This window comes from Chiloscyllium punctatum, chromosome 15 (genome assembly GCF_047496795.1).
Source record: "Chiloscyllium punctatum isolate Juve2018m chromosome 15, sChiPun1.3, whole genome shotgun sequence".
Lineage (NCBI taxonomy): Eukaryota > Metazoa > Chordata > Chondrichthyes > Orectolobiformes > Hemiscylliidae > Chiloscyllium > Chiloscyllium punctatum.
In genome coordinates, this window is record NC_092753.1 from 96,635,257 (window position 1) to 96,649,962 (window position 14,706).

At 43.3% G+C, this 14,706-nt stretch overlaps 1 protein-coding gene across 7 annotated transcripts in view; it reads left to right on the forward strand.

The window, feature by feature from the left end:
- robo2 (roundabout, axon guidance receptor, homolog 2 (Drosophila)) overlaps window positions 1-14,706 on the forward strand; it is a 1,634,458-nt gene that overhangs the window by 814,871 nt on the left and 804,881 nt on the right. Inside the window, exons 2-3 of one of the 7 annotated variants that reach the window (XM_072585779.1) lie at window positions 3,039-3,254; window positions 11,261-11,467. The exons of the other annotated variants lie outside the window; for them this stretch is intronic. Coding sequence (XP_072441880.1) covers window positions 3,039-3,254; window positions 11,261-11,467 — 423 coding nt within the window. The remainder of the gene's footprint in view (window positions 1-3,038; window positions 3,255-11,260; window positions 11,468-14,706) is intronic. 7 annotated transcript variants of the gene reach the window in all.

Below are 14,706 nucleotides of genomic sequence, written 5' to 3' on the forward strand. Positions count from 1 at the left end.
TAATGACAGTACAATTGTTTTTGTATGACTTTAATCGTGCTTTGAGCAAAACTTATGAACAAAATCATTGATGTTTCAAAATAGAATGTCTGAAAATGGCAGCAATGGATTATACAAAAAGGAGAGACTTGTATTTATATTGTACCTTTCATGGCCATCAGAAGTCACAATGTGCTTTCCAGCCAATCAAGTATAACTGGAGTGCAGTCAATGTCGTCATGTAAGGAAGGAAGCAGCCAATTTGTACACAGGAAAATCTCTCAAACAGCAACAAGGTAAAGGACCAGACCTCTACGACTCTATTAGGCATTTTATGAATCCCCCGCTAGTCTTCAAATAATGGTTGTTACATCACTAACATCTACCTGACAAGGAAAATGGGATCTTGGTTTAATATTTTTCTCAGGAACATAAGAACTAGGAGCAGGAGTAGGCTGTCTGGCCCCTTGAGCCTGCTCCACCATTCAATAAGATCATGGCTGATCTTTTCTCAACTCCACTTATCCACCCTTTCACTATAACCCTTAATTTCTTTACTGTTCAAAAAATGATCTATCTTAGCTTTAAAAATATTTACTGAGGAAGTCTCAATTACTTCCCTGGGCAGGGAATTCCATGGATTCTCAACCCTCTGGGTGAACAAGTTCCTTCTCAATTCAGTCCTAAATCTGCACCCTCTAATCTTGAGGCTCTCCCCTCTTGTCCTAGTTTCACCCACCAGTGGAAACATCCTCTCTACTTCTATCTTATCTACTCCCTTCATAATTTTATGTGTTTCTATAAGATCCCTCCTTTTATTTTTCTAAATTTCAATGTAAATAATCCCAGTCTACTCAACCTCTCCTCATAAGCCAACCCTCTCAACTCTGGAATTAACCAAGTGAACTTCCTCTGCACCTCCTCCAGTGCCAGTGCATCCTTTCTCAAGTAAGGAGACCAAATCTGCACACAGTACTCCAGGTGTGTCCTCACCAGCGCCCTGTACAGCTGCAACACAACCATCCAGTTTTTAAACTCAATCCCTTTAGCAATGAAGGACAAAGTTCCATTTGCCTTCCTAATTACCTGTTGTACCTGCAGACCAACCTTCTGTGATTCATGCACAAAAACTCCCAGGATCCTCTGCACCACATGCTGCAATTTTTACCATTCAAGTAATAGTCTTTTTTACTGTTACTCCGACCAAAAGGGATGACTTCACATTTATTAACCTTGTACTCCAGATGGTACCTCTGACAGTCTAACACTCCTCCAGCGTGGCTCGGGAATTTTGTACTCCCTCGCTGGAGTGGGATTTGAACCTGTGAGCCTGAGCAAGTGTGCTACGCGCTGAGCTATGGCTATCCTACCCTCTCCCTATCCCAAATGTGCTGTCATTGATCCCAGTGGCCCTCCGAGAGAAATGGGAATAATCAGCCAACTATTGATTTTTTTTTTCTGGAAGGATTCGTGCAGGTTCAGATGTTAGCTGAGAATTGAACCGTGAGTCTTGCTTGACAGTGATAATCATCTTCTCAATCACATGTTAAATATTTGGGTCAGGTTGCAAAAGATGGTAACAAATATATGGTTGAACCGAGCAGATGTACCTGTGACCATTCTCAGGGATGGGAGCAGTAATTGACACTTTAGTGGAGTTGTTTGACAGAGGTGATGGAATGAAATTTCTCAGATAAGTTAAGATTCATCTCTTATCATCTCTTAAAATGATGACATTACAATTGCCTTCTTTATGAAGGGTATAATTTCATGAGGGATTCTTCTGTGGTGACCCTCAGCTAAACTACCATCTGTCACCTCTTTCTAATGAGTGAGCAGCCGTATGGTTCAATATTGACTACTTTTACTAATCATATAATCCTGTCCTAATGTGTGTCAGTTTGTAATGATTTGCATTAATATGGTGTCTTAATAGAGAACCAAGTCCCAAGGTGCTTCATAATAGTACTGCAATATAAAATTTGACACTGAACCACATTAGGGTCACAAGACAAGTGAACAAATGCTCGGCCAAAAAGGTATGTTTTGTGGAGCATTGTGATGGAAGACAGAGAGAGAGAGATATTTAGAGCGGGAATTTCCAAGTTTCATATCTCTGTAGTTGAAGTCATGGCCATCAGTTGTAGATGGACATCGGGCATGCATTGGAAGCCAGAATTACAGGAGTGCCAAGATGTTGGAGGGTTAAAGAGCACACTTGGTAGTTCTCTGGATTAATAGGTCCATTAACAACTCAATTGACCTATTATATGAATTGTTTCAAAGCGAACTTGTAGAAATGCTTTAATTTGATTTGATTTATTCTTCTCCCATGTACTTGAGTGCAATGAAAAGTTTTGTTTTGCCTGCAGCATAGGCAGATTAAACCATACAGAGTGCATTAGAGTGACAGAGCCAGGAAGACAGTGTTACAGCTGCAGAGAAAGTGCACATAGAGTGAAAACAACATTAAAGTTAAAATTTGAAAGATGCGTTCAGAATTTTCATAGTAGCAGGGAAGAAGCTGTTCTTGAATTTATTGAAGCTGTTCTTGAATTTATTGAAGCTGTTCTTGAATCTATATGATGGGCCTCTATTGAGCTTGACCTGTAACACAGCAGTGGACCACAAAAGAACAGATCTGGTTAAGTGATGGATGGTCAAGGATGCACACGTACCACTGCACCCAAAGAAATTCAGCCCATAACATACCTCTCCTTTTCTCTCAAGCTAACTGTTTGCCCTTAGCCTCTATTTCCATTTCCTTTCCAATCCCACCAATTTCAAAGTCCTTGGTTTCATGAAGATACCTGAACACTTATGGCCCAGGTGTGAAATTCCTCATGACACTTTAGTGGAGTTGCTTGACAGAGATGATGGAGTGAAACATCTCAGACAAGTTAAGATTCATCTCTTATCATCTCTTAAAATGATGACATTACAATTGCCTTGCGCAAGTGTAGCTGGATTGCCAGTTGGTGAGTATCCTGCTAACTTAGCCTCTGACCTTAGTATGCGCATGAGCCATCAAGTCATAAACTTGTACCATTGACTCCTAGGACTTTGGGAAATATTCCTAAAACAACGCTTGCCTCGTCGAGACGCATTTTGTATCAGACATCTTCTAGAGTTCAATGCGTACCATCGGGACTTTGAAATGAACCTTCCATGTGCTAAGGACCTGGCAGCTAAGATGCTTCAGCTACATACCACAACTACCACCACTGTCAGTACCACAGCCACTTCTCCTCCTTACAGCCTGACTCTCCATACAGGTAATGTCTTGTATGTTCTCCTTGTGTTGTACCATAATCCAGCCTCCCTGCTGTCTCTTGGCTATTCACCGGGGCCAGTGCTTGTTTTGAATGAAATGGAGTGAAAGTAGAAGGACCAAGAGGCAGCTTATGAATGAAGGTTTTCTTTATCAATTAAATGCTAACTTTAAAAAGAGAAGTTCTATGAAAGATGCTGCGACAACAAAAAGAAATTACATTGTATTTGTGGTGTGTGTTTGGCTTGTTTATAACTCTGCATGTCATATAATTGACATAAAGATAAAGGAGTAGCAAAATGAACCAGATACTGCCATGTTACGAGGGAGAATGGGAACAATACACTTAATGATAGCTTACACAGTCTGTGAAGGGTGATAAGGTGAGTGGTGAAGGATGTTTGAAAAGTAAAATCTGGATCCTTGGTATTAACAGAGACAGAGAATAGCAAAAGGAAGTAATTGTAAACCTTTAAACATCACCGGTTCGGTCTCAGGTGGCATATTGTCTCAAATTCAAGGCAGCACGCTATGGGAAGGATTTGGAGAGGGTGCAGAGGAAATTTACTGGAATGGTGCTGGGAATGTGGGACTGGTTCCTGGGAATGAGGAACTCTGATTCCTGGGAATGTGGGACTCTGGTTCCTGGGAATGTGGGACTCTGGTTCCTGGGAATGAGGGACTCTGGTTCCTGGGAATGAGGAACTCTGGTTGCAAGGAAAGACTGAAGGTGCTTGGCTTGTCCTTAAGATTAAAGGCGGAGATTTCAAAGAGGTGTCTAAAATTCAAATCAATTTTGAGAGGGCATTTTTTTAAACATAGACTCTTGGGATTTGGACGTCACTGGCTAGGCTCTCTTTTATTGCCCATCCCTAATCGCCAGAGACCAGGTAAGAATCACCCACATTTCTGTGGGCCTGGAGTCACACATAAGCAAAGATGGGAAAGTATTGCATCACCTGGCAGAAGGGTCTGGGGCTGGAGGACCCTGGTTTAAAGCCAATAACTAAAGAGCCAGGGTGACAATGGGGAGAAGGTCTTTGATGCAGTAGGTTCTCAAAAGGGAATGAATGTGTATTTGTCAGGGCCAGAGTTTTCAGGACAAGGGAAGCGAGTAATACAGCTTGGTGTGGTCAGGATATGTGAGTACAAGTATTTTCTTTGAGCCAAAAACTGATTTTTTTCTGCATTATAAGCATTTATAACTCACTGAAGGTGAAATCGGTGATTGTTAGCAGCCCATAACAGGTAAGCAGATCTCAAGCAGCATTGCGCACTGTCAAACCCACAGAGTACAAAACCAGTGGTCCAGAAAACACACCTGCTGAATGGATATCACCGTTGAATGGCACTGCATGACTGCTGAAGTTTGATATCAATCAATCAATTGATGTCACCCAGCTTCTCCATTTTGAATCAGAATGCCTGTACACCAGAGATCACTGCTGCAGACACAACACAGAGATTCACCAACAAGTGGTCACTTACGCCAGGGTATCCTGTTAACAATCACCCATCTGCTCCCCAGGATTCAGCATGATTCCCTTGGCTGTGTTGATTGTAGTCTTGAATCGGAGAGCGTGGGATCAGGCTCCTGACCAGACAAAAGCCCCAGTATAGAATATCGATTGTCAAGAGCTTTGATTGAAAAACTGAATGCTCTGCCTGGGGTTAATAATGTGTGATTGTAACATTGTGGTGTTGTGGAGCAGTCGGTGATCAAGGCTGTGACCATCTCAGTAAAGACATATGATTGTATCAACCCAACTGTTTGATGTTGACACGGTGCAGAATGGGAAAGACCAGTATTCTGACCATGTCAGATTCAACAAGAAAAGCAAAATCGTAAAATTGCTGCCAGGGTGAAATAAAGACAGAAAGTGCTGGAAATGCTTAGTATATCAGGTGACCTCAGTGGTGAGAGAGACAGTTAAATTTCCAGGTCAGTGAGCTTTCATCAGGTCTCCACAACTAACTTTGTTTCTCTGTCCACAGAAGCTGCCTGACCTGCTGAGTAACTCTTTAGGGTTTGGTATTTTTCAAGTTAGCGTGTCTGTCATCAACAAGTTTCCTGAAGCTTTGACAAATCAGAAGACTGGGAGAGCTTGCTGTTCAAAGTATTCTGTTGCCTTGTGTTTCTACTTGCCTTGCTTTCTGAAAGCTAAATTAGCTTTATATCTCGATGATTGCAGTATGAGGATGTAGAATTTATGCCGCAGTTATGCAAAACTCTGGTTAGATCCACTTCGAGTGGAATAGACTAGAATACAACGTAATAGAATAGAATAACCATTATTGCCATATATACTCAATGAGTATAGTGACTGGGTTTCCTCCAGGTGCTCTGGTTTCCTCCCACAGTCCAAAGATATGCAGATTAGGGTGAATTGGCCTTGAATAATTGCCCATAGTGTACAGGGATGTGTAGGTTAGGTGCATTAGTAAGGTGTAAATGTAGAGTAATATGATAGGGGGAATGGGACTGGAAGGGTTGCTCTTCACAGGGTCAGTGTGGACTTGTTGGGCTGAGTGGCCTGTTTCCACACTATGGGGATTCTATGATTCTATGAAAAGTTTATACGTCATCAATTACAGTGCCGATTGGCATACAAAAGTAGCAAGGCACAGTTTCTTTAGTTACGAGATCTTAGACGATAGAGAAATAAGGTGTCCAGCATTACAGAAAGAAAAGCTTTTCAACAGACCATGCTGCCGCCTAGCTCCCAGTACTGTGAGTGGATCTGGGTACTGCACCTTAGGAAAGCTATATTACCCTTGGAGGGAGTACAGCGTAGGTTCACAAGGTTGTTGCCTGGACCTTCAGGAGGGATTACACAAATTAGTCCTGTTTTCTTCAGAATTTAGAAGGGTTAGGGTGATCTGATCGAAGTCATCAAGATATTAACAGGAAAAGACAGGGTAGATAAAGATAAACTATTTCCACTCATTGGGGATTCTAGAAATCGGGGCATAGTCTGAGAATTAGGGCCAGACAGTTCAGGAGAGATTGTAAGAAGCACCTCCAAACACAAAGGGTGAGAGATGTTTGGAACGCTCTTCCACAAATGGCTGTAGATACTGGATCAATTGTTAATAATTAAATCTGAGATCGATAAATTTTTACTAAGCAAAGGTGTTGAGGGATCTGGGCCAAATGCAGGTTTGTGGAGTTAGACCACAAATATCAGCCATGAGCCCATTGAATGGTGGAATAGGCTCGAGGGGCTGAATGGCTTCCTCCTGTTCCTGTGTTGATTTGTTGAGGAGGAAATCATTGCTCAGCTGGTGGAATCTCCAAACTCAGTCATGTTGCTTTTTGTAATCAAGTTTTGTGAGGCATTAATTGGATGCTTCTCCAACCAATCTCTCTTCAAGTCTGTGATTCTGAAACTCCATACGGGTAATGAGGGACAGAGAAAGAACTGCAAGGGAGGGAAACCTGTGCTGTGCTCATTCCTTATTTAATTGGGTCGGTTAAGCAGTTGGGGTGTAGTTTTGCTTGTACCATGGCACACCTGATGCTCAGGTCATTTGCTGGATGGTTTCCAGTCAGTCACAACCTGCAGAGTACTATGCGATTCCGACAACATCTATTTACCATTCCGTGTTCGTTGTTTGGTTTTGGTGACACTCAGTACTTGGAGCTCACTAAATGTTGGTTACAGTAGGAATCATTGAAGGTGTGGTGGGCAAGACAGTGCAGCACTGTTCTGGGACATGTGCCTCGGGCAGAATTGAGTACTTTTTAAAATATATTCTTCCACAAGATTTGGCTCAAAATTATCGTTCATTCCTAAATGCCTGGAGAAGGTGGGGGGTGAGTCACTTTCTTGAACCACTGCAGTCCATGTGCTGTAGGTTGACCCACAATGCCCTTAGGGAGGGAATTCCAGGATTTTGACCCAGTGACAGATAAGGAACTGCAGGATGGTGAGTGTCTTGGAGGAGATCTTTCAGGGGTTGGTGTTCCCATGTATCTGCTGCCCTTGTCCTTCCAGATGGAAGTGGTCGTGGGTTTGGAAAGAGCTGTCTAAGGATCTTTGGTGAATTTCTGCAGTGCATCCTGTAGATGATCCACTGCAGCTACTGATTGTCGGTTGTGGAGGGAGTGGATGTTTTCAGATCATAGGATGTCAATCAAATGAGCTGTTTTGTCCAGGATGTTTAACTGAGCAAGAGTTGCCCTCCAGCTGGATCGACTGGTTAATGCTGTTGGGACAAATCATCTCTCGTTTTAATCTGACATTGCTTATTTTGTTAACTCCTGGCTTTTTTTAAAAAAACCCTGTTCAGATATGTTGTGACACACTTCTTCGATTAGATTACTTACAGTGTGGAAACAGGCCCTTCGGTCCAACAAGTCCACAACGACCCGCCAAAGTGTATACCACCCAGACCCATTCCCCTACATTTACCCCTTCACCTAACACTACAGACAATTTGTCATGGTCAATTCACTTAACCTGCACATTTTTGGATTGTGGGAGGAAACCAGAGCACCCGGAGGAAACCCACGCAGACACGGGGAGAATGTGCAAACTCCACACAGAGAGTCGCCTGAGGCGGGAATTGAACCCGGGTCTCTAGCGCTGTGAGGCAGCAGTGCTAACCACTGTGCCATCGTGCCGCCTGGAGCAGGTGGGACTTAAGCACAGGTTTCCTGGTCGAGAGGTAGAGGCACTACCTCTGCATGACAAGAGCCCCTGAACTCCTGGCTTTGTGTGATGGTGAAAATGATTTCGCTGCAGGTTTAACATAATTCCTGACTGATATTCCCATTAACTTCAGAGTCAAGACCTTCTCATTCCTATTCCCTTCACCTGAAAGCATTTCTCTTGCGTACAGATAATGACACCAATGTAATTTATTTTATTATTACAATTAATTACACTGTAAGTAATTTTTTTCAGGACCTCAGGTTAGGATTTATCCCTCACGCAATGCCTCCTGCTGCTGGCACAGAGAGCACAGTTTCAAGACAGAGGTTTGCCCCTTTAAGACAGAAATGGGAAGGAGTTTCCTCTCTTCTCATAGATGGTAGTGAATTTACAGAATTCTTCCCCGCCAAAAGCTGTCGAGGTCGGGGCATTAAGTATATTCAAGGCCAAAACGGACAGGTCTTTAATCAGGAAGGGAATCAAGAGTAACTGGGTAAAGGCAAGAAAGTGGAGTGAGGGTTATCAGACTAGCCATGATCTCACTGGATGGTGAAGCAGAATCAATGGGCTGAGTGGGGTTCTGGATTAGAGTGGTGCTGGAAAAGCACAGCAGTTCAGGCAGCATCCGAGGAGCAGGAAAATTGACGTTTCAGGCAAAAGCCCTTCATCAGGAGCACAGCTGTGCTTTTCCAGCACCTGTCTAATCCAGAATCTGGTTTCCAGCATCTGCAGTCATTGTTTTTACCTCAATGGGCTGAATGGCCTGCTTCTGCTCCTACAGCTTATGGTCCTGTGCTATAAATCTGCACGTTTATGAAACTAGAGCCTCTGGTCACTGACCACTTCAATGTACAAATATATCAAAAATGTTTTCATTATTCCATCATTTCTCAAAGTTTTCCTTCCAGTAACAGTGCACCTTCAAAGTAGCAAATAAAAGACCAGAGAGGCTTCACAGGTTGAGACAGCAGGTGATATTAAAACAGGTGGTGAACATTTCCTTACACAGGGAGGTTTGAGGAGAAGAGACAGGCAGCCAGACAGCTTTAGGGAAGGAAACCCAGAGTTTGCAGTTATTGTGCGGTGAGGTTGATATGACCATGAGTGCTGTAACAATGACACTGACAGTCACAGGGAAGGATGGGGTGTCAGTACTAATGGGAGATGTGCTTTTTTTTAATTCATTGTGGGACTTGGGCATCAGTGATTGGCCAGCTTTGATAGCCCATCCCTATTTGCCCTTGAGAAGATGGTGGTGAGCCACCTCCTTGAACTGCTGCAGTCCATTTGCTGTGGCTGTCTAGCGATTGATACAACTGAATGGCTTGCTCGGCCATTTCAGAGGGTGGTTGAGAGTCACCACATTACTGTGGGTCTGGAGTCACATGTAGGCCAGACCAACTGAAGATGGCAGATTTCCTTCCCTGAAGGACATTAGTGCGCCAGGTGGGTTTTTCCAACAATTAACAATGGCCCATGGTCATCAGTCGTCTCTTAATTCCAGATTTTTTTTTATTGAATTCAAATTCCACCATCTGCCATGGTGGGGTTCGAACTCAGGTCCCCAGAGCATTATTCTTGGTTTCTGGATTAATAGTCGAATGATAATACCATTAGGCCATCACCTCCCCAACATTTTACAGATGTTATGAAGATGTGTGACTCAAACATTACTCAATGATATCATTGACTGGATCCTATAGAAAGTTTTCTTTGAACTGAAAAGGTGTTGGATACAACAGCAAGAATGTTGCATCTGCAAGGATCAGGTATTCAGGTGGAGACATCCAATCAACTGGGCTTTCAGAGAGTGAGTGTGTGTTTGTATGAGCGTGTCTTCAAGTGTCTGTTTGGGAGTGTGTGTTAGTGTGTGTTTCATAGTTTCATTGTAATAGAAGCAGGAGTAGGCCATTTGGCCTATCAAGCCTGCTCTGCCATTCACTAAGATTACAGCTGATCTATCCATTGTCTCAGCTCCTCCTACCTGCATTATCCCCATAATCCCTAAATCCCTTGCCATGCAAAAGCCCATGTGTGTGTGCATGAGAGAGACAGAGACTGTGTGTGTGAGAGACTGTGTGGATGTATGTGTGTATGTGGGGGGGAACTGTGTGAATGTGAGACTGTGTGGATGTATGTATGTGTGGAAGACTGTGTAGATGTGTGGGACTGTATGGATGTATGTGAGACTGTGTGGATGTGTGTGTGCGTGTGAGAGAGAGAGAGAGAGAGAGAGAGAGACTGTGTGGATGGATGTGTGTATGGAGGACTTTGTGGATGTGTGTGTGAGACTTTGTGGATGTGTGTGTGAGACTGTGGATGTGTGTGTGTGAGAAAGACTGTGTGTGTGACTGTGTGGATGTGTGTGTGCGCATGTGGAGGGAACTGTGTGAATGTGTGTGGGAGAGACTTTGTGGATGTAAGTATGTGTGGAGAACTTTGTGGATGTGTGGCATTGAGTGGATGTGTGTGTGTACGACAGAGAGAGAGATTGTGTGTGTGTGAGAGAGAGAGAGAGAGACTGTAGATGTGTGTGTGTGTATATGTGGAGGACTGTGTGGACGTGTGTGAGAGACTGTGTCTGTGTGGATGTGTGTGTGGATGTGTGAGACTGTGTGGATGTGTGAGAGAGAGAGACTGTGTGGATGTGTGTGTCTCATCTTCATTAATGAGATTGCATTTGTAATAAACTAGTTATTCCTAGTTACTAAAGAAATCTGACTTTTCCTAATATGAAAGTGAATACAGCTCAAGATTATGTTAGTTGGTTATATCTTCACATCATTGAGATGTACAATTTGTTTTGATGAGTGGAGGAATGGGACTAAAGAGGAATCAGTGTACCTCTCCAAACTCAGTGTTAACACAGAGAACAGTATGTCCAATATTGTAAATAAAAGAGTTTGGATATATATTCTTGGGTCAGAAAGCAGACTTTCTGAGGTGGAGAGAAATCATTACAAGCTACAAATACTGAGCAGTGATGAGGACAATCATCTATCCAACAGGCAGAGTAGAGAGCTGAGCCAAGAGCCATATGGTAACACCAAGCAGGGACTAAACCAGTTGACCATGTTGTTATTACTGGTGCCCTGCTTCTCTTGCAGATGGCATGATTTTCTCTTCAGTGAACCAAATGGATGCTTATTCCCTTTCTGTGCACTTCCAATGTTCAGCTCCAATGGAGAGATGAATAGCAGGGTGAGGGGGGGGGGGAGTGGAGGTTATGTGGTAGTTCAACACTGGGACCTTGCAGTCAGAAAGTCTGCGTGCTCACTTTACAGCATATGACACCCAGGGCTTTGCAGGGAAGCTAGCAACCCATCAGAAAACCTCTACTGTTGAATCCTAGGAATCCTACGAAGCTACCGTCAACGACGTTTCACACGGCAACCGAAGACTTGCAATCAAGAGTTCCACCGGATGATGCGATTCCACCACCCATTCTTTCAAAGGTTTCATAGGATTAGGCCTTGCAAGAAGCAGCCCACAACCACAGTGTCTCATAATGAAGCAACAGAACCTATCACCCTCCCATACACATCTCTTCAAACCTCAGGTAACTTTTTCATCATCTACTCTCGACTCTTTGGGGTGCAGCCCAGATGTGAACCTCTGATCAGTTTTGCTATGTCCTGAGCTGGACTGAATTCGGCTTACGGTGTGCTTGAGCACAGTAAGAGAGGTGGTGACCTGCTGGCATTCTCACTCGATTATTAATCCAGAGACTCAGGTAATGTGCTCGGGGCTGGGGTTTGAACCCAGCCATGACAGATGGGGGATTTCGAAGTCACTACAAAAAAAATCTGGAGTAAGAGTCTAATAATGATCATGAAAACTACTGCCAACTGTTGTAAAAACCTATCTGGTTCACTAATATCCTTCAGGGAAGGAAATCTGCCATCCCTACCTGGTCTGGCCGACATGTGTCTCCAGATCCATGACAATAGGTGCTGTGGGCAATTAGGGATGGGCAATAAATGCGGGCCAGTACTGCACATATTTTGTAAATGAATAAAAATGTTGGAGATGGTCGGTGAGGATATTCAAGCCTGAGTCTGCTTTCTGAACTCTCCAGGAGAGTTATACATTGGGACAGCTTTTGCAATGAGTTGATGTTTGATTTAGATTTCTGCTAAAGCAGTCCACATCCAAATGCAATAAGACCTGAACAATATCTAGGTTTGGGGTGACAAGTGGAAAGTAATATTCATGCCATACAAATGTCAAGCAATGACCATCTTCAACAAGAATTTAATTACCCGCCCCCAACCCCCCCGACATACAATGACATTACCATCACTGAATCAGCCACTGTCAACACCTAAGGGTAGCCATTGATCAGAAACTGAACTGGACTAGCCACATAAATGCAGTGGCTATTAGAGCAGATCACAGGCACCTCCTAACTCCCTAATCCCTAGCCACGACATACAAGGCACAAGTCAATATTCCAATTTGCCTGGAATGGTGCGGCTCCAACAACATCATCCAGAAGAAAGCAGCCCACTTGACTGGCACCACATCCACAAGCATCCACTCCCTCCACCACTGACGCTCAGTAGCAGCAGTGTGTACTATCTACAAGATGCACTGCGGAAATTTACCTGTAGGGAACCTAATCTAATAAATATAGGGTAGGGGACTGGGTTTGGGTGGGCTACTCTTCGGAGGGTCAGCATGGACTTGTTGGGCCGAAGGGCCTGTTTCCAGTCTGTAGGGAATCTAATCCTCTGACAGCACCTTCCAAACCCACAACCACTTTGATCGAGAAAGACAAAGGAATCTGATACATGGGAACACCACCCCCCTGCAAGTTCCCCTCCAAGCCACTCACCATCCCGAGTTGGAAATATATCGCCGTTCCTTCAGTGTCACTGGGTCAAAATCTTTGATTTTTACAACCTGTCATGCTGGGATTTATAGTTCCTCAGTTCAGCACTGTCATGCCCCTGGAACTAGCAAAATTCCAAGATATCTGAGAAATAGCAAGAGAAGTAAAAGCTAGTGTTTGCCACTCCATAAATCTGGTGTGGATACATTGCACTTCACAAACTGAACAGTCCAACTTTCTTCCTGCTGGCTGGTGGGAGACAGGAAATGACCAATGACCCTGCAACTCCAAGTTCTGCCTGAGAAAGCTTGGCTGAAATCTGCCAGACACATGCTTATGTGAACACAAGCAAACACGTGTGTACATATTATGCACTAATCTACACATGGGAGTAGGTAAGGTCACTGTCATCCCCAGAGGGCTACACTCTCATTAGAGAAGAGAGAGATGCAAAGTGGTGATGATTTAATCTGAGGTTCACCACACATCAGGTGAGGGGAAAAGTTGAGAAGGAAAACCTTTCATGGTAACCTCAGCTGGTGCAGGAAGTGAACCTCCTCTGTTGGTTTTACTCTATTTAGTAAACTAGCCAACCAGCCAAATGAGCTAACCAGCTCCTAAACATATAGACAGTCACATACGCTGATACACACAGGTCTAAGTTCTTCTTGGGTAATAATGCAAATGGTCAACACTAAATCAACAATCTGTATTCCCTTATTAAATACAACATGCTGAAAATATCTGTAACAGCTTCACAACAGCACTTTCAGTCAATGTTTTCAGTTGGACTTTGTTGGGGGCTGGGTGTTTTTTAAACTTCGCTGTGCAACAGCTGAGACATCATATAAGGAACCCCGGGCAATTTTTAAATTTGTGTGAGAGATACTCAGGTGGAGGGTGTAAATGTGCATTAACACCACTGTCGCCCTTAAAAATCACTACTTAAAGTGAAAGTGAACCTCATTTGTAAACCCCTTACTCGCACAAGCATTTTTATCAGCAACAATCAAATGGAGTATTCCCCCTTTAAAAGCAGCATCTTTTTTAAAAAAAAATTCAATTGTCTTTGCAAGAATTGTAAAGAAAGAGTTATTCTGATGTTTGCTGGCCTGTACAACAATAATGTGCATTTATATAGCACTTGTTGCACGGTGAAATATCTTCAGCCATTCCACAACAAAATCATCAGATCAATAAATGCAATGCTGAGCCAATACTTGAGATGTTTTGCGACTGGAAACCTGGTCAGTAATGGAGGTTGTAAGATGGGTCTTAAAGCCAAAGGGAGAGGTGAGAGCTGAGGAGGTTTCAGGAGAGTGTTTCAGACATCTGCATACAGGCAGTTGCCAGTGCTAGTGGAACATGACGGGCTTCTGCCCGAAATGTCGACTCTCCTGCTGTTGAGATGCTGCTGTGCTTTTCCTGCACCACACTTTTTGACCCAGGAACCGTTGAGTGTTTGTGATCCCATGGCCATCTCAATGTTTAAATGTACTGTTGAGGTGGTTCGCCACTTATGAATATGGAAACTGCATTGCTCACAGCAGCTGGTGATTGATGCAGCCACCCCAAATCTAGTAAGCATCATGGCTCAGTGGGTAGCTCACTGGTCACTCATTCAGAATATCGTGAGTTCCATTGAATGAAATATCCTCAAGTCATTTGTTTTCTTTCAGCAAAACTAAATTGACAGCTAATATTCTGCAAGTAACATTGTGTTTGGAAATGGAAAAGTATTAATTTCTGACAGTAGAGGGCACTCCTCAGAGGTTGGAACAAAGTTGGAGAGCTTTAGAATGAGATTTTACTATCACATGTACTCAAGTACATGAGTACAGTGAAAAGTGTACAATGTTGCCGTTCCTAGCACCATCTTAGGTACAAAGGTACCTCGGTACAAAATCTTAGGTTTAAAGTAGAAAGATCAAGAAACAAAGTTACAATTTCAACAGTCTTGCTTT